We start from the raw sequence: 26,537 nt of genomic DNA on the forward strand, positions 1-26,537 counted from the left end.
TTCCCCACGCTCGTGCACTCACTCCCATGCACTCTCTCTCTCTCTCTCTGTTAACTAGACTTATTGTGTTGTACATCTTACAATGTACACATGTATCGGGGCACCTGGGTGGCTCAGTCGTTAAGCATCTGCCTTCTGCTCAGGTCGTGATCCCGGGGTCCTGGGATCGAGCCCCGCATCGGGCTCCCTGCTCCGCGGGAGGCCTGCTTCTCCCTCTCCCACTCCCCCTGCTTGTGTTCCTTCTCTCACTGTGTCTCTCTCTGTCAAATAAATAAATAAAATCTTAAAAAAAAAAAAGAATATGTGTACATGTGCAGTAGGAGGCATGGCCAAGAATATTTATAGCAGCATTATTCAAAATGTGTGTAATATTTCATGATAAAAAGTTAAAAATTAATAGTAATTAAAAAAAATCAGTGTTCAACATAATAGTAACAGTATCTGCTCTCTTTGCCAAAAATATTAAGAATATTTTCTGGGGTGCCTGGGTGGCTCAGTTGGTTTAATGACCGACTCTTGATTTTGGCTCAGGTCATGATCTTGGGGTGGTGAGGTCGAGCCCTGTGTCAGGCTCTGCACTCAGTGCAGTCTGCTTGAGATTCTCTCCCTCTCTCTCTGCCCTCCCCCCAACTCATGCTCTAAATAAATAAATAAATAAATAAATAAATAAATAAATAAAATCTTTTTTAAAAAAGAATATTTTCTTAGTTGCTTTTATTTGCATAATCCCTAAGCCTATACCCCACCTACCCACCCACGAACTAACCATGACTGGTTTTCTAGTTAGCGAGATCTGGGGAGTTGAGGGAGAGAACCATGTGAATGTATTACATATTCAGAAATTAAGCTAAAAATTACCAATGGGACCAAAATGGAATAGGCATAATTCTATTTCTCCTGCTAAGTACAGCTAAAACCCCTAGACATTATATATAAAACAAAGATAAGAACACTATGCCAGTTGGAGAGAGGAAGGCAAACTTGCCATGATCCTCAGAACCTGAGGAATGTCACAGTGGTGATTTCCCCGAGTTTTCTTTTTGCCCCACATATCTTGGACTAGGTGCTAGAGAAACTGGCAACCTAGAATGCCAGCTGGCACAGCCAGAAACAGCCCCAGGAAAGCCTGCTTTCATTAGTTAAACTACCAGGAAAAAGGCAACGTAGCAAGAGAGAAAAACTTAAGGGCACCTGGGTGGCTCAGTCAGTTAAGCGTCTGCCTTGGGCTCAGGTCATGATCCCAGGGTCCTGGGATTGAGTCCCGCATCCGGCTCCTTGCTCTGCAGGGAGCCCGCCTCTCTCTCTCTCTCCTCCCCGCTTGTACTCTCTCACTGTCTTTCCTTCTCTCTCTCAAATAAATAAATAAAATCTTAAAAAGAGAGAGAGAGAAAAACTTAAATAATACTGCCCTGTTCCAGGCAAGCATCACAGAAAAAAAAAAAAACCAACAACAAAAAAACAAACTGTGCTCCTACTCCCATTCCCATCAGCAAAGGATGAATGGGGAGCCTAGAATTTCATCCCAGCCTGGGATGATGGTAATGAGACCCCTTGCCCACAGTGTCAATTTAGGCGGTGTGGGGATCTTGGACTTCCACCCCCACTCGATAAAAAGGTGTCCTCTGCCTTCCCACCAGGGTGGTGTCAGAGGTGGTGTGGTGGAAAGCCTGAAATTCTACCCCTGCCCAGTAGCAACAAGGTGCTTGTCCCCTTCTGGGTGTCAAAGGAGGTCAACTGGGGAACCTGAACTTTACCTCCACCTGGCAATAAGGAGCATTTTTCAGAATCCTCTTCAGAAAAAGAAGATTCTCATTTTCTAGCAGAACAGTGTCAGAGGAGGCCTGTTAAACACAAGATTTAAATAATATCTAGAGTCTCATAGTTCCCAAAATATCCAGGACATACTTGAAAATCAGGCTTCATGAGAAGAAGCAAAAAAATCTCAACTGGCGCGAGAAAAGACAATCAAGAGACACCAACATTGAGATAACACAGATGTTAGAATTATGTGACAAGAATTTTAAAGCAGCTATCATAAAAATGTTTCAGTATACTTAAAAGAAATTTGAAAATAGAAAGCCTTAGCAAAGAAAGAAAAGCTATGAAGACAAACTGAATGGAAATTTTAGAACTGACAAATACAATGACTGAAAATTTAAAACTCCACTGTGGGCTCAACAGCAGAATAGAGAGGACAGAGGAAAGAATCAGAGAACTTGACAATGGAACCATGGAAATGATCTAATATGAACAGAAAGGAAAATTGGCTGGAAAAAAAAATGAGCAGAGCCTCAGGGACCTGTGAGACTATAATAGAAGATCTGGCATTTGTGTCATCAGAGTCCCAGAAGGAGAGGAGAAAACGTGTGGGGCTGAAAAAGTATTTGAAGAAATTGGCTGAAATTTTCTCTAATCTGGCAAAAATATCAACTTAGAGTTTCAAGAAGCTGAGCAAACCCCAAAAGGAAAAATCAAAAAAATCTACACCAAGACACATTATAATCAAACTTCAGAAAACTAAAGACAAAGAAAAAAAAATCTTAAAATCAGCAAGAGAGAAACCACAACTTACCTATGGGGGGAAAACAATTAAAGTGACAGGAGATTTCTTATCAGAAACCATGGAGAAGAGATGGAAGTGGCACAACATTTTTCTTTTTTTTTTCAAAAATTTATTTATTTATTTTAGAGGGGGGACGGGCAGAGGGAGAAGGTGAGAGAGAATCCTCAAGCAGACTCCCCATTGAATGCAGAGCCTGATGCAGGGCTTGATCCCAGGACCCTGAGATCATGACCTGAGCCAAAATCAAGAGTCGGCTGCTTAACCAACTGAGCCACTGAGGTGCCCCGGCACAACATTTTTAAGTGCTTGAAGACAAGAACTGTCAACCCTGAATTCCATATCTGGCAAAACTATCTTTAAGAAATGAAGTGGTAACGGGCACTTGGGTGGCTCAGTTGGTTAAGTGTCTGACTCTTGATTTCGGCTCAGGTCATGAGATCAAGTCCTGCGTTGGGCTCCATGCTGGGCATAGAGCCTGCTTAAAATTCTCTCTCTCCCTCTGCTCCACCCCCCATCCCCCCAAAAAGAAACGAAGTGGTAATGGCCAATAAATACATGAAAAGGTGCTTGGCATCATTAATGATCAGGGAAATACAAGTCAAAATTACAATGAGATACTACCTCATACCCACTAGGATGGCTAGAATCGAAAAGTCAGAAACAGCAAGTGTTGGTGAGGATGTGGAGAAATTGGAACTTTCATATGTTGCCAGGGGAGTGTAAAATGGTGCAGCTGCTTTGGGAAACAATCTGGCGGTTCCTCAAATGATTAAACATAGTTATCATTTGACCCAGCAATTCCATTCCTAGGTACATGCATCCGCAAGAGAAATGAAAATATATGGCCACATAAAAACATGTACACACATGTTGATAGCAGCATTACTCATACTAGCTAAAAGGTGGAACCACCCCAGTGTACATCAGCTGATAAATGGATAAACAAAACGTGACACATCTATACAATGGAATATTATTCAGCCATAAAAAGGAATTAAATAACTGACACATGTTACAACATGTACATGTACAACGTGCTACACTTTTTCCCTATCTGTATCTACGTACGATTTTACCCACCTATATGGACTGGCGACTTCCTACTTTATTCATCAGGTTATACATAATCTATTACTATCATTATTTATTTTGCTTCTCAAATTGTCCCAGATTTTCCCAGAGGGAGTTCCTTGAAACATTATGCTGAGTGAAAGAAGCCAGACACAAAGATCACAGATTATATAAGTCCATTCATGTGAACTCTCCAGAATAGTGAAGTCTATAGAGACAGAAAGTATATTAGTGGTTGCTTAGGTTTGGGGGAGGCAGGGAACAGAGGTGCGGTGGGGAGGAGTGATGGCTAAAGGAAATGGGGCTTCTTTTTGGGGTGATGAAAATGTTGTCAAATTGATTGTGGTGATGGTTGCTCATATCCATAAATATAAAAACCAGTGAATTGAACACTTTAAATGGGTAAATTGTATGGTATGTAAATTATATGTCAGTAAAGCTGTTGCTAAGAAAGAAGAAATGAAAAGGAAATCAAGATATCCTCAGATGAAGGAAAACTAAGAAAATTTGTGGCCAGCAGACGTACCCTAAGTGAATGGCTGATGGAAGTTCTGTAAACAGAAAGGAGATCATAAGAGAAGGAATCTTGGAACATCAGGAAGGAAGAAAAAATGGAAAAAGCAAAAATATGAGTAAACACAAATTCCTTCTCCTCTTGGGTTTTCTAAATTACGTTTGAAGGTCAAAGCAAAAAGTATTACATTGTCTGTTGTGGATCTCCATGTATGTAGGGGAAATATTTAAGACAACTTTATTATAATATAACCTGGTGAGGGTAAAGGGATTTAAAGGCAGCTAAGTTTTCTATACTTCACTCTAACTGGTAAAATGTCAACACCAGTAGACTTATTTGGTGATGGAATAGTTCTGTATCTGTATTATTGCACAAGAATCGATACATGAATGGCAGAGAACTACACACACACTATAGCAATGTCAGTTTCCTGTTTGTGATATCGTACTCTAAGTGATGCAGGATGTAACCACTGGCAGAAACTGCGTAAAGGGTTACATGAGACCTCTCTGTACCATCTTTGCAACTTCCAGTAAATCTATAATTATTTCAAAAATAAAAAGTTTTAACAAGCTACCAATATTATCCTCAGAAGGACTGGAGTAGTGGGCACACCAGAAAAGATCAGAATGCTATCAAAAAGAAGCATTCCTTTCTTCCCTCTCTATCTGCCTACCTACAAACCTCTCCACCTATTATATGGACTGGTGACTTCCTACTTTATTCAGTGGGTTATCATCTATTGCTATCATTATTTATTTTGCTACTCAAATTGTCCCAAGTTTGGCCAGAGGGAGTTCCTTCCAGGTGGCTCCTGTGTCCTTTCAACATGTCCCCATCTTTTGAGCACTTTATTACTTTTCAGTACAATGAGTTCTTCCAGGATCATTTTGTACTCTCTCTGCTCTAACCCTGGCATCAGTCATTTCTCCAAGAAGCTCTGGTTCCTATTAGTGACTAATGGCAAATCAAGGTGTGCTTATTGTGCCTGGCGTGTAATTGTACTTTCAGCAGTCAGAGCGAGGGGTGTTTTTCCTTACCAGAGAATGCCAACTAATCAATGTGGAAGAAATTATGGGATTAGAAAACGTCATTAGGAAAACAGCACAGTAATTAATTCTTACAGGCAAGAATCATCACTGGATGCTAAAATCGGTGACCAGGAGCATGAGAAATAGGGTATTTACATAGCCTCAAAGTATCTCCCGCCAAAATAGCTATTAATTACACAGGGAAAGATAGTCACATTACAGAACTTGACAGATAACCATCTTAGTCATGGTGATCAAAGTTAATATTATCAATAAAGGCTAAATTGATATTGAATGCCTACTGACATGAAGCACTGAGAAGAACACAGCATTGTTTCTGTGATACTCCTGAGAAAAAAAGGAATAACCTAGATCTAATTATGAGGAAGCAAGAAGCAAACCAAGTTGAGGGACATTCTTCCAAACGGTCCGTGTCATGAAAGTCAAGGAAAGGCTGAGGCACTGTTCCAGATTAAAGGCTAAAGGGACATGACAAGTCAACGCAATACATGAACCTGGATTGGATCCTGGATCAGGGGAAAGTGCTATAAAGGACCTTCTTGTGACAACTGGGGAAACTGTATATTTTACGGTATATATTAGATAATTAGATAATACATGGTATGTTAGTACCTTATCAATGTGAAATTTCCTCATTCTGAAGACTCTATACTGTGGTTACAGAAGAGAATGTTCTTGTTCTTAAGAGATATGCATTGAAGTATTTAGGGGTAAATACTAAAAATAGTGTCCGCAAATTACTCTCAAATGGTTCAGAAAACAAGGTTTTAAATATAGCTGTGTGTATGCCCATATACATGTCCTTACAAACACACACGCAAACATCGAGAACAGAATGAAAGCAAATGTGGCAAAATGTTAACGGTTTATTTTGGATGAAGGGGGTACATAGTTCTTTGTGCTGTTTCTGTAACTTCTCTTTAATTTTAAAATTATTTCAAAAGAATCAAAAGTTTAAAAAAAAAAAAAAACCAAAGCTTTGAAACGCCTAGAAAATTTAGGTGAATATTTGTTTAGGCCTTGGGGTGGTTGAGGATTTCCTAAACCAGAGAGAAAATGCGCTGCGTATCAAAGAAAAGATGTAATGATTTGACTATGAGGAAATGAGGAAGTTTTATTCACCGAAAGCCCCTTTGGCCTCTGGGAGCCCTGGTCTCCCTCCCCTTGTTAGTGAATGTTCAGGGCCACCAAGCGTGCAGGGAACTCATAGTACCTTCTCCACCACGAGCAGCTCCTGGAGGCAGCTCCACAAGCACTGGGCCATGCCCAGCACTTCGCCACCCACCAGCTCTCCTGAGCACAGCCCCGATGGTTGCTGAGAGGAGGACCTCCACTTGAGCCCCTAGCAACACACCTGACCTGTGCCCCCTTCATCACCCAAGGGCAGTCAACCAGGGGGAGGCCTGGGGTCAGGCTGGAGGGAAGCTCTCATTCTGCCTGCCCATCCTCCTGAGCAGCTTGCCAGCTACCCCAGGATAGACCGGCAGGTGTGTGGGTAACACAGTGGGGAGGAGCCTCAGGGGGCAGGACAGGAGTGGCTATTTCAACCAGTACAAAAGAATGAAAATATTCTATCATTTGACATTGTTAAACATTTTAACAACTCCAGCGGCCCAAGCTGGTGGACAAAAGACCATCCTCAATCAGTCTCTCCCTCCCTGGGAGTCACTAAGGCCCCATTTTCAGGGAAAGTGTACAAAGCCCATGACAGGCATTCTCAGCATGAACAGACACACAAGATGAATATATACAAAGTACACTGCCCACAGATGCCCCTCTTTGATCCCATTCCCCGCAAAAATAGAAGCTTTGGGAGGGGGATTTTGGTGCTAGAAATCTGGGTAAAAAGTTGCTAACATAGACTCACCCAGATTCCAGCCTCACCTGCCACATAGGAAAAGGTTTGATTTCCTATCCCTTTTCTATCACGGAGGATGGCATGTGTGCCTACCACCACCGGGACCCCTACAAGGACTTCCTCATCCTAGGTGAGGATCCCCACTCCAACTCCTCATGGCTCTCCAGCGACCCACATGGCTCTCCTGTCTCCCTCCCTTCAGGATCATCTGAGCCAGCACACTACGTGCTCTCATCCCCGGGACGGTGCTGGGCTGCCAGGATTGACCACTCACTGGCCCTCTGCTCTGGCCCATCCTGCAGCCGGCTCTGGGCTCAGTCCCCCCACTTCTGTGCTCGCCTCACTGTGATACGACCTTGCCCTTCTATACCCTGTCCCAGCCTAGCAGAAGGGCTTCAGTGGTGCTTACGAGGCTGTCTGCAAGTGTGCAGCGAGTTCTTGGCTCCCTGTGCCCTCACCAGAGGCCAAATACCCAGCCTTTCTGTATGCTTGCCCTTGGCTGGGGCTGCTCTGGTCTTTCCTGCTCCCTCTGGCTGTTCCCGGTTCCCTCTCACTGTTCTCTGTTCGTACCCCTCCGCCGCTCCCTCTGGCTTTTCCCTGCTTCCCCTGCCCACTCCCGGCTCATACTTCTCTCTGCTGCTCCCTCTGCTGGTCCTTATTCCCTCTGCGTAGTCCCCATCGGACTCTTCCCTGGTCCCTCTGTTTACTGTTCCCTCTAAATGTTGCTTGCTCCTTTTGAGTGCCCCCTGGTCTCTTTCCGGATTGTCCCTGGCTTCCTCTAACTGTTCTAAGCCTCCTGTTTCTTCTTCCCTTTGACTGCTTGGACGGAGCCCTGGTGCCTCTGACTGTCCTGTGTTTCCTTTGACAGTTTCCCCTCTAGCTGATCCTTAGTCTGCGGCACCATTCTTCTGATTGTGCACTAGTCCATCTGGCTGTTCCCTGGTCCTGATGAGCTTTTCTTATTCTTTCTAGTTGACACAGACTGACTGCCCTTTGAGTCCCCTGACTGCTGTCCAGTCCCAATTCTTCCCTGTGCCTTGGGCAAACCTGGAATGCATTTCTAGTACACCCTCACTTGACACGCCTGGTTTCTAGGGGGGTGGGGAGCGGCACACTTTGCGGAGAGCTGGTCGACCCAGCTCCTGGCCTAGGCTCTTGACCACCAAAGTCTACTAGTTCTGGGCACTCCACCATGATGCTTGATTTTGTACTTTCACCTTCTCTATCACTTACATCATGTCTGACTATCTGCTGGTTCCTTTGGTTGTTTCCTGGGTAGGGTGACCAACTGTCTCGTTTGCCGGGACATTCCCTATTTTAGCATCGAAGTCCCACATCCCAGGAAACCCCTGTCACCCTATTCCAGGGAACTCTGGTTGTTCCTCAGCCTCTCCCTGGCTTCTGCAACTGGCCCCTCCCTTTTTAAAAAAGATTTTATTTATTTATTTATTTGACACAGAGAGAGAGAGTTAGCAAGAGCAGGAACACAAGCAAGGGGAGTGGGAGAGAGAGAAGCAGGCTTCCCGCTGAGCAGGGAGCCCGATGCGGGGCTCGATCCCAGGACCCTGGGATCATGACCTGAGCCGAAGGCAGACGCTTAACGACTGAGCCACCCAGGCACCCCTGCAACTGGCCCTTAACCCCAGTGCCTGTTACATGGGGCCCTCTGGCTGCTAACTAGCTTCAGGAATGGATACTATGCGTTCCAGCTGTTCTCTAGTCCCTCTAGCTGTTCTCTGGTCAGTCAGGCTGCTCTCCAACACCAGATAAACTTTTAATGCCCACTTTGTGGTTCCCTAGTTCTCTGGTTAGCCCCTGGGACCTCCAGTAGGCACTCTGTGCCCAGTACAGCTTTGTTGTTCCCTCTGGCTGTTCCCCAACCTCAGAGACTATTCCTTGTTCTATGTGGCTCCTGATGTCCTCAGCTACTCCTCAGCCTGGGAGGCCTTTCTCCGTCTTTCCAACTACCCATGGGTCTGTCCCCTCCCCACCCCTCCACCTGTTTATAGCCTCAGCAGCTGGTCCCTGCTTTCTCTGGCTGCTATCCACTCCCTTCCCATTCTTTCTTATTTTTTTGGTCCCTGGTACCTCTATCTTTCCCCATCCCCTCAGACTCTCCCCTAAACCCTGGTGCCTTGTGAAGTTGCTTGTCCCACAGGCTTTTGCCCAGAAAACCAAACCTATCTGCTCTTTCCATTTTGGCCAAATCTTCTGTTTTCTCATCCCTCTGGATGGTCCCTGCTCCCTCTGGCTGCTATCCAGTCCCTCTACCTTCTGGTCCTTTCTCCTATTTTGGGATCCCTCTTATTGTTCTTGGACCCACTGGCTTTTCCCTCTCTCCACTTCTCCAGTCCCTGATGACTACTTCTTGGTCTCTCTGCTGCCCCTGGCTTCTGGGCTTCTGTTTCCCATTTCCTCTGTTCCATTGCACTCTCATCCCGCCCCCTGGGCCCCTTGGCTATCCTCCATCTCCAGTAAGTGCACCATGGTTCCATCAGCTGTTCCTCATCCCTCTTTCTCTTACTGACCCTTCTGCCTATTTTTCAGCCTCAGCCACTATTTCCTGGTCCCGCCAGCTGTTCCCTACCCCTGGGGACACTTTTTTTTTTTTTTGGTTCTTCGGTATCTCTGCCCATTCCCTGCTCCCTGATATCTAATGAAAAAACCAAAAACCTGACAAATAAATAAGTGAATAAATAACATTCAACAGGGTCTTGGTCATTTCCATCTCTTCTTGCAAAGGGTCAGAGGTCTGTGGTTGGGAAGGACGAGATGAGTGGAGAAATGTGCCCTTCAGAGCCCGGAATCTTTCATCTAGAAATTCCCACACTGGCTGGGCAAGAGGCCACCTGCAGAAAGACTGGGGAGGACCACGTTTTTGTGGCCTCAAACTGTGGGTCTGTGGTTGATATGATGGAGCAGAGCCTAAACACTTCCATAGGTGGAAGGGCACTATGGTTAGGCAGCAATTCGTTTACCATTCAGTGCCCTTATACCTTTGACCCAAACATAATTTCAGTGACTTGGGCAAAAAGACTTAAGTGCAGGAATTTTACCACAGCAGTGTTAATCCCAAGAGAAAACCTGAAACACCCTAAATGCACATACAGTGGATTGGTTCAATTAATTCAAGTTTATCCAAAGGACATAATGCTGTGCGTTATGTGTATATGAAGAAAAAATATTTAATGCCTAGAAAATCACGTTAAGCTGTCAAATTAAAAAGGAGGCAACCAAATACTGTCATTCCATTTTTAAACTTGAGCTATAGAATGTATATGTGTATGGTATGTATGCACACCCAGAGCCCTACACATATACCCACATACATGCACACTTGTGCATACAAAGAAAAAACCAACTGAAAGGAAATATACCTAAATGTTAACAATGGTTAACTTCGGGTAATGCTGGAATTACAAGTAATGTTTTATTCTCTTCTGTTTGTTTACCTGCATTCTCTAACATTTTATTGTGAAATAATGAAATTATGAAATAATAAAAATCAAAATAATTTTTTAAAGTTTAATATTATCCTAATGACCATGTGACCCTGAGCCCCTGTGACAATGAAGCCTGCCCCAGAGGTGACAGCGTTCACAGGAAGGTTTGAAGAAGGGAGCTGTCAGGCAGGGTCTGGCTCTCTCATCATCTTCCCCTATTTACAGATTCTCAAGGGGAATTTTTATTTATTTTTCTTTTTATTTTTTAAGGATTTTATTTATTTATTTGAGAGAGAGAGAGAAAGAACACGAGCGGGTGGGGGGGGGCAGAGGGAGAGGGAGAAGCAGGCTCGGGGCTCTATCCAAGGACCTGGAGATCATGACTTGAGCTGAAGGCAGACACCCAATAGACTGAGCCACCCAGGTGCTCAAAGGGAACTTTTAGGGGGCAACTTCGTCTTGGCTGTGGTGTGGTGAGGGTGGAGGACACATTCAGGAGACCTGGTTCCAGTCCAATGCTGTTACTCACAATCCAAGAGGCCTGGGCAAGTCATGTCCCTTCTCAGGCCATTTTATCACCTTTGAAAGGAGGAGGAAGAACTAGAAGGACCCTGGAGACTGTTGTTGCCCTATTACCCCGCCATCCTCTCAGTTCCAGAGAAAAGGGATTTTTCTGCCCTAGATCAGGATAGAGGAGGAAGCAGCAAATCCCCAGAGACAAGGGGGAAAGGAAGCTGAGGGCAGGGGGTGATCCACTGAGCATCTGCAAAGAGCCAATGGAGAGTGCAGGGCCTACGCTGGGGGTCGGGGGTAGCGTCTCCCTGGCTAGGACCCCAGATGTGGGGTGACCCTCCCATCCCACCTTTCCTCCATCATACGTCCACTGAAACACACAGGGCTCTGGATGTGGGACATCAGCCACGTGGTACTCACACAGCAGGAGGATGGTGACCTGGGAGCCTGGAATCTGCCACTTCTGTGACCCACCTGCCCCTGCCCTGAGGCCCTGGTGACAGGTCAGGGCTGTCTCCTCACTGAGCGAATTCCTGCCCCTGGAGTCCTTTCCCTCCTCACCTCACACAAGCTGCCACGTCCCTCTGCAGCCAGGACCGAGGACCACTGGGGAGAACTCTGGTTAGCTGGCATGTTCCCGCTGGGCCTCAGCTCCGGGCTCTCTTGCTGATGACTCTGCTCTTCCCAGGAGCTCGAAGCCAGCTGGGCAACTGGGGACTCAATCAGGGCTGCTGGGGCCGGGAGGTAGGTCCTGCAGCCTCCGCTTCGGGGTCTGGCCCAGGGGCTCCACAGAGACTCCAAGAAACCCTGGAGAGCCAGTGTGCACGTGGTCAGTCACCATTCACCCCACAAAATGCTTCCTGGGGGCACCAAGGGGGCAGCTCTCTGTGCTGGATACTGTGAAAAAGAGAAGTTCAGTAAAACCAACACCAAATGTTAGTGTATAATGTGAAAAAAATACTCATAAGACTTGGTATAAAATGAATGAGGGTTTGAATTCCAGATCTTCTACTTTCTAGCTAGAGTCTGGGGGAAGTCACTTTAGTCTGAGTTTCTTCATCTTAAAACTGAGGATGAAAACACCTGTCTCAAAAAAAAAAAAAAAGAAAAGAAAAGAAAAGAAAAGAAAACACCTGTCTCATAGGGTTGTTAGAATTAAATGATATATGATGCCTCCAAAGCACTCATTCCTACTTGGCACCTGGAACATATTCCATTGATATTAAATATTGCTATTATTACAAGGTGCAAGGCAGGTACCTCATTTAATTTTCAAACTCATCCCGTGAACTAGGTATTCTATTAGTATTATTCCCATTTATCATCAGATAGAGATGTTCAGAGATATTAAGAAATTTGCCCCAAGATCACTCAGATTAGGGGGAAGGACAGGGACTCAAACCCAGGTATGCCTGGCTCCACATTTTCTTAACTACTATGCCATATGGTATTCTGTATATGGCAGGTCACAAAAAACATTATTTCCATTTCCTTGCTGCCCTTAAAGTGCTCTGGCTAGGGGTGATCATGCCACATGTGCATAAACTGAGCTTCTGTATAATTCAGTGTATGTTCTGGGCAACTTAGAGAGCTCACCTTCTTCTGCCATAGATGAAAACATAAACTCATTGCCTCCCTCCCCCAACTCCCATCTGGACACTGAAAACCAGCATGTCTGTACAGGCTCCTAAATCAGTAACCCACACTGCTTGACAAAACCGTGTCCCAGATGGTACCATCAACTGGCTTCCACAGGCTCCCCAAATAATCACCAACACCCTCAATACACCCTCAATAGAAAACCAACCACTGATCCACTCAATGCCCTTTGGGGGCCAAACCTGACCTCCTATGGGACCCCATAACTCACAGCCCACATATAGAACTAGTGACTCCCATAAAACCTTCAATAATAGTCCATCACATACTAACTCACACAGCCCTGCATTTACCGATATCCACAGGTCTCAATCAATGACTCGCATAGGGCCACCAAAATTGACTCCCAAAAACTTATAATCCCAGGCTTGCAAGCAATCATTTGCCACCTCAGTGTTCCAATCAATAACTCTCGTGGGCTAATCAATGACTTCAGACACTGATATCTCCAACTCTTATAAAACCTCAAGAATTTCCCAAGACTGTACCTCACTGCCCCAATGTGAATCATAGCTATAGGCTTTAGATTATCTAATCCTATTGGACCCTACCTCATTGATCCTTCCCCACAGAAATCCCCCCAATCCTTGACTCCCAGAGGAACCAAATCAACCCCACACCTGATGTGGCATTGAATTTAGAGGACAAAAAGGAAACCTACAACACTTCCAGGCAGAAACAACATGTTATTTAAAATGGAAAGGGCTCACAATGGCACTAGACTTTTTGTTTGCAATGATAGGAATCATATTAGAAGAAAATATCTACAAATTACTGAGAGAAAGGAGCTGATATCCGAGAATTTTAAAGCCATCCTAGCTTGATACTATTCTTCTGTCAGAGGAAAAGACAATTTTAGCCATAAAAGCATTTATAACATTAAATGCCACCATTCCTAGCTCAGGAGAATACTCAAGGGAATAGTCTAAGCAATTATAAATTGAATAGTAACAGAAACCTCAAAAATCAGAGGAAAGCAATCTTGAGAAATGATTCTTGTAATATATAGTTATAGCTGAATAAAGAAAAATAACATAACTAGGCATATAGAATAAATAAGATTATTACTAAGTGTAAAATTTTAAATACCCTGGAAAATCTACTGAGTGAAATGAGGAGAAGGCAAATTATGCACCTCTATTCCTAGATCCAAATACGATTACAACATTATTGGATCTAGTAATAGAGAAAATATAGACAATTATATTTCTAAGGAAGGTGAAGGCAACTACTAGCAGAAATTGATAAATATAATCAAAATCCCAAACTATCAGAATTCCAAGATAATAAGAACCCAGAGGGGAATGAGAAATGTGACCAAACGAGCAAAAATAGGAAAAGGGAAAGAGTGGAAATATCAACCAAGTAAAATAAATAGTAAACATAAAATAATAGAAGGCACAAAATTTAGTATAATTCAACTAAATTGAACGAGCTGAATCCTGCCATAAAAGATAAAGACAATGGGATTGGTTCACAAAAACAATACACAGGTGCCACATATCTAAAACAAAAAGACAAAGATGTGAAATGAAGCATTGGACAGAAACATGCCATGCTATTTATCATTCTTTCTGTTATGGTTGGCACTCGTTGTGTCTTAGTTAGGAAAACCTTGCCTACCTCAGGGTCATAAAGATGTTTAATGTTTTCTTCTAAATTTGTATTGTTCTATCTTTTACGTTTAGATTTATAGCCTTCTTGGGAAGGATTTTCGTGTGTGGTATGTGTTAGGGTCAAGATTCATTTCTTCCAGGGCGCCTGGGTGACTCAGTCAGTTAAGCATCTGCCTTTGGCTCAGGTCATGATCCTGGGGTCCTGGGATCAAGCCCCAGGCCAAGTTGAGCTCCCTGCTCAGTGGGGAGTCTACTTCTCCCTCTCCCCCTCCCCCTGCTTGTGCACGCTCTCTCTCTGTCAAATAAATAAATAAAATCTTTGTTTAAAAAAAGATTCATTTCTGGGGCACCTGGGTGGCTCAGATGGTTAAGCGTCTGCCTTCGGCTCAGGTCACGATCCCAGGGTCCTGGGATCGAGTCCCGCATCGGGCTTCCTGCTAGGCGGGGAGCCTGCTTCTCCCTCCGCTGCTGCCTCTCTCTATCTCTCTCTCTGACTCTCATGAATAAATAAATAAAACAAAACAAAACAAAAAAGATTCGTTTCTTCCATATGGATATTAAGGTGATCCAGCATGGCTTATTGAAAAGACTATCCTTTCTCCACTGCTCTGCAGTGTTGCTTTGCAACCGTCTATGTGGAGGTTCATTCCTGGACTCTGGGTTTTGATTGGTCTATTTGTCTATTTGTGGACCACTACTATAATGTCTTAATTAATGTGCTTCATATCAAGTTTTGATATCTGGTAGAATAAAAGGTTATTAAATTGGACCACACTAAAATTAAAGACCTTGGCTCATCAGAAGATAAAATTAAGAGTGAAAAGGCAAGGGACGCCTGGGTGGCTCAGTTGGTGAAGTGTCTGCCTTCAGCTCAGGTCATGATCCCAGGGTCCTGGGATCGAGTCCCACACCAGGCTCCTTGCTCAGCGGGGAGCTTGCTTCTCCCTCTGCTGCTCCCCCTGCTTGTGCTTTCCCCCTCTCTCTCCCCCTCTGATAAATAAATAAAATCTTTAAAAAAAAAAAGAGTGAAAAGGCAAATCCCACAGTGGGAGAAGATGACTATAATACTGGTATCTGACAAACAACTCATATCTCAAATATATCAAGAATTCTTAGAAATCAATAGGAGCAATAGGAAAAGAGAGAAGGGAACAGGCACTTCCCAAAGAAGATATGCCAAGTGGCAAATATGCATAGGAAAAGATGCTCAACTTCATTAGTTAGCAAGGAAATATAAATTAAACTACAATCAGATACTCCTTCATACCCACCAGAAATGGCAAAAATTGGAAAAGATGGAAAATAACCAAGAGAGTTGGTGAGGATATGAACAATGGAAACTCATAAATTGTTTTTGAGGAGCATACAATAGTACAAACACTTTGTAAAACTGTTTGGTGTTATCTATGAAAGCTGAACACATGCAATAGCCTGTGACCCAGCTCTTCTACTCCTAGGAATATACTCAGGAGAAATGTGAACATACGTTGACTGAAAGACTAGTAAGATGATGTTCAGAGTGGCTTTATTCAAAACTGAAAATTATGCAGATGCCCATCAACTTCAGAATGGATAAACAAGTTGTCCTATATTCATACAAGGAAGTACTATACAGTAACAAGAATGAACAAATTACTACGCACAACAGGCATGAATCTCATCTCATGAATATTACATTGGCCAATGAAGCCAGACCCAAAAGAGCAATGAATCAATACTGTATGATTATGTTTATATAAATTTCAAAAACATGTAAAACTAATCTATGCTGTTAGAAGTCAGGCTGTTGGTACCCCTTGGGAGGAGGTTAGTGATTGGAAAGGAACACAAGGGGGTATTTCTTGGGTGCTAGTGATGTTCTATTTCTAAATCTAGGTGGTGGTTGTGCATGTTCACTCAGTCTGTTAAAAAATCATCAAGCTAAATGCATAATCTGTGCAGTTTCTTACATTATGTCATAATTAAATAAAGATTTTAAAAATATACAATATACCAGGCAAATGTAAGAAAATGAAAGCATATCTAGAAATAAATTATTGAGTGGAAATTAAGTCCAAAGTGCTCAATAGATTAACAAAGGGGTCCATTTTTAATAATAAAATATACAATAAAAAGTACATAAACCTTTGCATAAATCTTTAGGGCCATTCAATATATACAAATAAAACCAGCACAAATGCATGAAACCACATGAAATCTTCAAAATCATAATTATGGAGACTTCCTCTTCTGGAGATGGAGTAGATATTAGTTTACCTATTCTTTCTGCTAAATAACAACTAAAAAGTGTGGACATTATATATAAAACATAGGAAGAGGGGCGCCTGGGTGGATCAGTCAGTTAAGCACCTGCCTTCGGCTCAGGTCATGATCTCAGGATCCTGGGATCGAGTCCTGCATCAGGCTCCCTGCTCAGTGGGGAGTCTGCTTCTCCCTCTGCCACTCCCCCTGCCTTGTGCTCTCTCTCTTGCTCACTCTCTCTCTCTCTCAGGTAAATAAAATCTTAAAAAAAAAAAAAAATAGGAAGATTCTGAAAGGTGGAGTGAAGAGGGCAGATTGGTTAGGGATCCTGAGACCCCAAAAATGACATGGCAGTGAGTTCTCTGTGTTTTCTTTTAGCCTCACATATCCTAGACTTGGTGCTGGAGAAGCCAGCAACCTAGAAAGGCCAATGGTGCAGACAAAAACTGCCCCCAATAAAAGCCTGTTCTCTCTAGTCAAAGGACCAGGCAAGAGGCAGTCTACCAAGACAGAAAACTTTCAATGATGGTTCTACTCAGGCCAAACACCACAAAAACACTGGGGTCCCACCACCATTACTAACAGCAAAGGCCAGGTGGAGAGCCTAGACTTCCACCCTTGACAAACTCTAAGAAGGTACCCTCAACCCCTCACCCTGCCCCCTGCCCCCTCATCCCCTGCCCCCTGCCCAGGTGGTATCAGAGAAAGTCCATTAGGGTGCTGGAGCTTTCTTCCTTGTTGGGCAGTAACACCTGCCTCTTCCTCGCCCACTCTTTGGTGACAGTGGAGACAATGTGGGGAGTCTGGGCTTCCATCCTCACCCAGAGATAACAAAGTGTCCTTCCTCCTCTCCACTGAGTGATGTCAGAGGAGGGCTACTGGCGCTCCTACCAGGGCTCAGCAGTAACAAGGGCACTTCTGCCAACAGTGTCAATGGACATCAAATGGGAAGCAGTGACAAGGTACCTATCTCCCTCCCAGTCAGGGTGGTATCAGCAGAGGCCTAGTGAGAAGCATGAACTCCTACCCCCACTAGGCACTAAAAAGGAGCCCACCCCGGGGCACCTGGGTAGCTCAACCGGTTAAGTATCTGACTCTTGATTTCAGCTCAGGTCATGATCTCAGGGTTGTGGGATCGAACCCCATGACAGGCTCCAAGATGGGTGTGGAGCCTGCTTAAGATTCTCTCTCTCCCTCTCCCTCAGCTCCTCCCCCCGCCATTAAAAAAAAAGGACCCCCCCCCCCCAAAGAGGCCAAGTGGAGAACCTGGACTTCCATCCCTACCTAGCAGTCATGAATGAGGTGACATCTCCCTTTACCAAACGGAGCTCTGTCAAGGGAGGCCCGTTAAAACACTAGAGTTAAATAAATTCCAGAGCCTCTTAATATAATACCCAAATATCCTGAACATAATGAAAAATTAGATGTCATACCAAGAACCAGGAAAATCTCAACTCAAACGAGAAAAGACACTGAGCAGATCCCAACACTGAAATAACACAGATGTTGGAATTATCTGACAAGGATTTTATTTTTTTAAATATAATTTTATTTTATTTTATTTTAAAGATTTATTTATTTGAGGGGGGGAAGTGCAGACGGAGAGGGAGAGAGAATCCCAAGCAGACTCCCCGCCAAATGCGGAGCTCAATCACACGAGCCTGAAATCATGACCCCAGCCAAAATCAAGAGTCCGATGCCCAACCGACTGAGCCACCCAGGTGCCCCATCTGACAAGGATTTTAGAGCAGCCATCATAAACATGCTTCATTGGGCAATTATGAAAAATGCTTAACACAGATGAGACAACAGAAAATCTCAGCAAAGAAATATAGGCATACCTCATTTTATTGTGTTTCCCAGATAGTGAAGTTTTTACAAATTAAAGGTTCATGGCAACTCTGTCAAGTAAGTCTATCAGCGCCATTTTTCCAATAGCATCTGCTCACTTCATGTCTTTGTGCCACATTTTGGTAATCCTTGTAATATTTCAAACTTTTTCATTAATATTATATTTATTATGGTGACCTGTGGCCAGTGATCTTTGATGTTACTACTGTAATTGTTTTGGGATGCCACAAACCACATCCATATAATCAGCCACAACAATCCCTTAAACCAAAGCCTAATCCAGATCAAGGCCCTAATTCTCTTCAGTTCTCTGAAGGCTGAGAGAGGTGAGGAAGCTACAGAAGAAAAGTTTGAAGCTAGCAGAGGTTGGTTCACAAATTTTTTTTAAAAGATTTTATTTATTCATTTGAGAGAGAGACAGAGAGAGAGAGAGCACGAGCGGGGGAAGAGACAGAGGGAGAAGCAGACTCCCCACTGAGCAGGGAGTCCGATGACCTGAGCCGAAGGCAGACACCTAACCGACTGAGCCACCCAGGTGCCCTGTTGGTTCATGAATTTTAAGGAAAGAAGCCATCTTTATAACATAAAAGTGTAAAGTGAAGCTGCAAGTGCTGGTATGGAAGCTGCAGCAAATTTTCCAGAAGATTCAGCTAAGATAATTAATGAAGGTGGTTACACTAACCATCAGAATTTCAATGTAGACAAAACAGCCTTCTATTGGAAGAAAATGCCACTATGACCAGAAGGAAATAGCACAACATTTTTTAAGTGCTGAAAGAAAAGAACTGTTAGCCTAGAATCCTATACCCATAGAAAATATCCTTCAGGAATCAAAGAGCTGTCAAGACATTTTCAGATGAAGGAAACTAAGAATTTGTTACCAGAAGACCTACCATAAAAGAATGGCTATAGGAATTTCTCTAACCAGAAAGGCAATGATAAAAGAAGGAATCTTGGAACATCAGTAAGGAAGAAAGAACATGGGAAAAGCAAAAGTATAGGTAAATATAATATGCTTTCCTTCTCCTCAGTTTTCTAAATTATGTTTGACAGTTGAAGTGAAAATTATAACACCATCTAATGTGGTGCTCAATGCATGTAAAGGAAATATTTAAGACAATTATATTATAAATAGGGGAGGATAAAGGGACATGAGGTAAGTAAGGTTTCCACACTTCCCTGGAAGTGGTAAAATGATGCCAGTGGACTCTGATAAGTTGTGTATATATTACATGATACATAGAATATCCGGTTTAAAAAGCTATATAAGGAGATCCTCCTGAAGACACTAGATTATCAAACGGAATTCTTTAAAATGTCCAAATACCCCAAAGAAGGGCAAGGAGAGAGAAAGAGAGAGAGAGGGAGAGAAAGAGCAAGAGAAACAAAAACAGAGAGAACAAACACAAAATATGACAGACTTAAACCTTAGCATTTAAATAATTACATAAAGTGTAAATGGTATAAATGCACCAGCTGTAGGCAGAAATTAGCAGGTTCTATTTCAAAAATCATGACCCAGCTATATACTGTCTACAGGAAATGTGTTTCAAATATAATGATATATGTAGGTTGAAAGTAAAAGGATGGAAAAGATATATCATGCAAACATTGATTAAAAGGAAGCAGAAATGGATTTATTAATATTGGATAGAGTAGACTTCAGAGTAAAGAAAGTTACCAGGGACAGACAGGGACATTACATAATGATAAAAGGGTCAGTCCACCAAGAAGACATAGCAATTTTAAATGTGTATATGCACCATGCAATAGAATTGCAAAATATATGAAGAAAGTCTTGATAAAACTGAAAGGAGAAATAGGCAAAATCACAATTATAGTTGGAGACTTCAATACCTTTCCTTCAACAACTGAAAGAACAGACAGAAAATCAACAAGGTTATAAAAGAATTCATGAACATCATTAGCCAACAGGATCTATGCAACGTTTATAGAACTTTCCATGCAACAGTAACAGAATACACATTCTTTTTAAGTGCCCACAGAAAATATGTCACATAGACCATATCCTAGACCATATAACAAATCTCAGCAAATGTAAAAGAATTAAAATCATACGTAGTATGTTCTCTGACCACAATGGAATGAAACTAGTAATCAAAACAAAGAGGTAACAGGAAAATCCCCAAATACTTAGAAACTAAGCAACACACTTCTTCTTTTTTTTTTTTTTTTAAAGATTTTATTTATTTATTTGACAGAGAGAAACACGGCGAGAGAGGGAATGCAAGCAGGGGGAGAGGGAGAAGCAGGCTTCCTGCCGAGCAGGGAGCCCGATGCGGGGCTCGATCCCAGGACCCTGGGATCACGACCTGAGCTGAAGGCAGACGCTTAGCGACTGAGCCACCCAGGCGCCCCTAAGCAACATACTTCTAAATAATCCATAGCTCAAAGAGGAAGTCTCAAGGGAAATTTAAAAAATACACTGAACTGAATAAAAATTAAAATACACATATCAAAATTTGTAGGATACAGTCTCAGGCTTATAATCCTTTAACCCCCCCTTGACCATATAAGAATGGACCTTGGGCCTGGAACACTTCCTTACCAAGAGACAAAGAGCCCACACAGCCTGTATTGCCTTGTGTGGGAATATCTTTCCCTATGTTGAACTCAGTGTGTGCTATTTTGTTCTGCAGAAGTTTGTACATCAATGGCTCTTAGGCATGCCCCTAGCTTTCAGTATTTCAGACTCCATGGGGGAGTGGGTGGGTCCTTCCACTGCAATATGAGAGGGGTGTGAATAGTATCTTAGTTCAGTTTAATTTATATTTCTTTGCTAACTAATGGAGTGAAGGATCTTTTCCTATGCTTACTTGCCATTTGACTGCCAGGGGACCCGCTAGCTATGAGGAAAGGATACATACTACTGATGCTGATCTTGCTCTGTCTCTTCTCTATGCAAGTAAAGCATTGTTCCATTCAGTGTTTCACTGTGTTGTGTTTTCGTTGGTGACTCTGATACCAAGATGCAGTGGGCAGAAGTGTTTGGAGTTCCTCCCCTGGGATTTGATAACCAGTGCATAATACTTTGCTCCATAAACTAAAGCAGTGCTATAAGGAAAATTTATGGCACTAAACGTTTACAAGTGAAAGAGAAGAAGCCTCAAATCAATAATCTAAACTCTCGTCTCAAGAAATTAGAAAAGAAGGGGCGCCTGGCTGGCTCAGTCAGTGGAGCATGTGACTCTTGATCTCAGGACTGTAAATTTGAGCCCCCTGTTCGGTGTAGAGATTACTTAAAATATAAAAAAAAAGAAATTAGAAAAGAAGAACAAAATAAACCCAAAGCCAGCAGAAAAAGGGAAATAATAAAAGTAGGAGCAGAAATCAATGAAATTGGGGGCGCCTGAGTGGCTCAGTTGGTTAAGCGTCTGCCTTCAGCTCAGGTCATGATCCCGGGGTCCTGGGATCGAGCCCCGCGTCGGGCTCCCTGCTCAGCGGGGAGCCTGCTTCTCCCTCTCCCTCTGCTGCTCCCCCTGCTTGTGCTCTCTCTCTCTCTCTCTCTAATAAATAAATAAATAAAATATTTTAAAAAAAGAAATCAATGAAATAGAAAACAGAAAAACAACAGAAAAAAACCAATGAAACAAAGGGCTGGTATTCCAAAAAGAATAATAAAATAAACAAACCTCTAGTGATATTGACAAAGAAAAAATCAAAGACACAAATAATTGATATCAGGAACGAAACAGGGGCTATCACTATAGACCCTGCAGACATCAAAAGAATAATAAAGGAATACAATAATAAATTTGACAACGTAGATGAAATGGACCAATTCCTCAAAAAGTACAAATGACCAAAACTCTTCCAATATGAAATAGTTCATTTGAATAGTCTCATAACTATGAAGGAAATTCAATTTGCAATTTAAAAGACAACTCTTGAAATATAAATCTCTAGGCCAAATGGTTTCACTGGAGACTTCCACCAACTTCTCAAGAAGAATTAACACCAACCCCACACTCTCTCTCCCAGAAAATGAAAAGGGAATTCTTGTTAACTCATTCCCTAAAGCCTGACACCAAAAGTAGACAAAGAGTACAAAAAATACATCACTGATGTGAGCTAATGTTTTCCCACATGTTTATACATGGTTTGCATAGCAAATTTTGCACATTTTGTCATCACCTGTATTTGAAAACAGTATGTTTCTTGATGAATTATTCTATTACCTAACCAAAAAAAGTATAAAAGAACCTACAGACCAATATCCTTCATGAGCATAGATGCAAAAATTCTTAACAAAATATTAGCAAATATAATTCAACAATATACAAAGAGAATTACACACCATGACCAAGTGGGGCTTATTCCAGGAATGCAAGACTAGTTCAATATTTGAAAATAAATCAATGTAATCTACCATATTAACAGGCCACAGAAGAAAAAAATCGCATGATCATATCAACTGATGCAGAAAAAGGTTTTGACAAAATCCAACACCCATTCATGATTTTAAAAAAACCTCTTAGAAAACCTGGAATAAAGGTTTACTTTGTCAACTTGCTAAAAATAAGATTGACACAAAAACTATAACTAACATCATACTTAATAGTGAGAGACTGAATGTTTGCCCCCTAATATCAGGAACAACACAAGGATGTCAACTATCACCACTCTTATTCAATATAGTAATGAAAATTCTAGCCAGTGCAGTGAGGCAATAAAAAAGAACAAAAGGCATAGAGATTGAAAAGGAAGAAATAAAACTGACCCTACTTGCAGATAACATGATGGTCCAGATAGAAAATCCCTAGGACCCTACACAAAAACTTCCAGAAGAGGTGCCTGGGTGGCTCAGTCGGTTAAGCGTCTGCCTTCAGCTCAGGTCATGATCCCAGGGTTCTGGGATCGAGCCCCACATCGGACTCTCAGCGGGAAGCCTGCTTCTCTCTCTCCCTCTACCTCTCCCCCAGCTTGTGCTCTCTCTCTTGCTCACTCTCTCTCTCAAATAAATAAAATCTTTAAAAAAAAACCTTCTAGAAGTAATAAGTGACTCCAGCAAGGTTACGGGACACAAGAACAATACACACCAAAAATCATTTTATATACTACAAATGAACATGACGAAACAAATTAAAAACACAATACTTTACATCACTCAGAAGTGAAATATTTAGGTGTAAATGTAACAAAACATGTACAAGGCTTGCATGCTGAAAACTAGAGACTGTTGATGAAAGAAGTCAAAAAGATCTAAATAAATGGAGATAGAGACTGTGTTTATGGTAGGGTAGCCTCAACATAGTAAAAATATCAATTCTAGGGGTGCCTGGGTGGCTCAGTCATTGGGCGTCTGCCTTCGGCTCAGGTCATGATTCCAGGGTCCTGGGATCGAGCCCCGCATTGGGCTCCCTACCCAGCGGGAAGCCTGCTTCTCCCTCTCCCACTCCCCCTGCTTGTGTTCCCTCTCTCGCTGTGTCTCTCTCCGTCAAATAAATAAATAAATCTTTAAAAATATATATATCAATTCTTCACAAGTTGATATACAGAACTTAATATAATTCCTATTAAAATCTCAGCAAGAGATTTTTTGTAGATATAAGCAAAATTATTCTTAAATTTATGTGGAGGGACAAAGGATCTACAATAGCTAAAAACAATTCTGACAAAGAATAAAATGGGAGAAATCAATCTACCTCTTTTCAAGGCTTTTTATTTAACTACAGGAATCAAGACAATGTGGTACTGATGAAGGGATGGACACATAGATCAATGAAACAGAAGACAGGGCCCAGAAATAGCCCCACACAAGTACAGCCAACTAATTTTTTTTACAAAGGTGCAAAAACTATTCAATGGATGAAGGAAAGTCTTTCCAAGAAATGGTGCTGGAGTAATTGTATCATTCATAAGGAAAAAACAAAATGAATCTCAATCTAAGTGTCACACTTCATAAAAAATTAACCTAAAATGGATCTTAGATTCAAATGTAAAATGTAAAACTATAAAACCATTAGAAGACTATGTGAGAGAAAATCATCAGGACTTAGGGCTTAGTAAAAGTTCTTAGATATGACACCAAAACATGATCAATAAAAGAAAAATACATATATTTGACTTCAACAGATTAAAAACTGTAGCTCGGCAAAAGACACTGTCAGGAGGATGAAATGAAAAGCTACAGGCTGTGACAAAGTATCTGACAAAGACTCATAAGTGTAACATATAAAGAACTCTCAAAAATCAACATTGAAGAAACAAACAATCCAATTAGAAAATGGGCGAAAGACATGAAGAGACATTTCACCAAAGAGGATATATGGAGGGCAAATAAGTACATGAGAATATATTCAACATCCATAGACAAGCATATTCTAGAATTTATATGGAAAGGCACAGCTCTTAGAATAGCTAAAGCAGTCTTAACAAAGAAGAATAAAGTGGGAGTGAACAAAATAATTTAACTAAGCATTACATGCAGCTCTACGAGAATATAAAATCCCCAGCAAACATAAACTACCAAAATTAATCCCCCCGAAAGTAGAAATCTGTTAAGACCACTAATCAGAGAGAAGAAAATAATTACAATTTACCATTTTAAAGATTTTTATTTATTTATTCGAGAGCAAGAGAGAGAGCATGAGCGGGGGTAGGGGGGTGGGGGGGCAGGCAGAGGGCAAGGGGCAAGCAGACTCCCTGCTGAGCGAGGAGCCTGATGCAGGGCTTGATCCCACGACCCTGAGATCACGACCTTAGCCAAAATCAAGAGTCAGACGTTTAACTGACTGAGCCAGCTAGGGCTCCTACAGTCAACTAATTTTAGATAAGCGTGTCAATATAATTCTGTGGGGAAAGAAAAGCCTATGACATCAAAAGCACAAGAAACAAAAGAAAAAATCACAGCCTTTGTGCTACAAAGTCAACCACCAAGAAAGTGAAAAGATACCCACAAAATGGGAGAAAATAAATGCAAATCACATATCTGACAAGGGACTGGTATCCAGAACATATCAAGAATACTTACAACTCAATAATAAAAAATCAAATCACTCAATTAATAATAGGCATAGGATTTAAACTGATATCCCCCCAAAGAAGATACACAAACAGCCAATGAGCACATCGTCAGTGAGTTCGGGCTGCTATAACGAACTACCACAGACTGGGTGGCTTAAACAAAAAACGTTTCTTTCTCACGGTGCTGGAGGCTGAGAAGTCCAAGATCAAAGCACCAGCAGATTTGGTGTCTGGGGAGAACCTGCTTCTTGGTTCATAGATGGCCATCTTCTTGTTGCATGGCAAAAAGGGGAAAAGGACTCTCTGGGGTTTCTTTTATAAGGGTACTAATCCCATTCATGAGGGCTCCACCTTCATGACTTCATCAACTCCCAGAGACCTCACCTCCTAATACTATCACATTGGGAATTAGGATTTCAACATATGAATTTGGGGGAAACCTAAGCATTCAGTCCACTGCATACATGAAAAGATATTTAATATCACTAGTTATTAGAGAAATAGAAACCAAAACCACAATGAGATACCACTTCCCACCCACTAGGATGGCTAGACTAAAAAAAGACAGTAACAAGTGTTGGTGGGGATGTGACTAATTGGAACCTACATACATTCCTGGTGGGATGTAAAATGGCACAGCCATTTTGAAAAACTGTTTGGCAGTTCTTCAAAGTGTTAAACATAGAGGTGCCATATGATCTAGCAATTCCACTCCCAAGAGAAATGAAAATAGATGTCCACACAAAAACGTGGACACAAATGTTCATTGCAGCATTATTCATAGTAGTTAAAAGTGGAAAAAACCCAAATGTCCCTCAACTGATGAATGGAAAAACAAAATGTGGTATATCCTTACAGAAGAATATTAGTCAGTAATAAAAAAGGAATGAAGTACTGATACATGCCATAGCATGCATGGATGAATCTTGAAAACATTATGGTAAGTGAGAGAAGACAGTCACAAAAGACCACATATTGTATGATTCCATTTATATGAAAAACCTGGAATTGTTAAATCTACAGAGACAGTAAATGGTTGCCTGCAGCAGGGGGATACAGAATGGGAATGAGGAATGAGTACCATGTTTCTTTCTGAGGTTATAGAATGTTCTAAAATTAGATTGCGGTGGTGGTTACACAACTCCATGAATATACTAAAAACTACTGAA

At 42.0% G+C, this 26,537-nt stretch overlaps 1 protein-coding gene across 3 annotated transcripts in view; it reads right to left on the minus strand.

The window, feature by feature from the left end:
* ZNF41 (zinc finger protein 41) overlaps window positions 1-26,537 on the minus strand; it is a 43,154-nt gene that overhangs the window by 11,602 nt on the left and 5,015 nt on the right. For all 3 annotated transcript variants that reach the window (XM_032426588.1, XM_032426590.1, XM_032426589.1), the window contains exon 2: window positions 11,576-11,911. In XM_032426588.1, the coding sequence (XP_032282479.1) occupies window positions 11,576-11,647 (72 nt within the window). In that variant the 5' untranslated portion in view covers window positions 11,648-11,911. The remainder of the gene's footprint in view (window positions 1-11,575; window positions 11,912-26,537) is intronic.

The sequence above is a fragment of the Phoca vitulina genome, unplaced genomic scaffold, assembly GCF_004348235.1.
Source record: "Phoca vitulina isolate PV1807 unplaced genomic scaffold, GSC_HSeal_1.0 scaffold35, whole genome shotgun sequence".
Taxonomy (NCBI): Eukaryota; Metazoa; Chordata; class Mammalia; order Carnivora; family Phocidae; genus Phoca; species Phoca vitulina.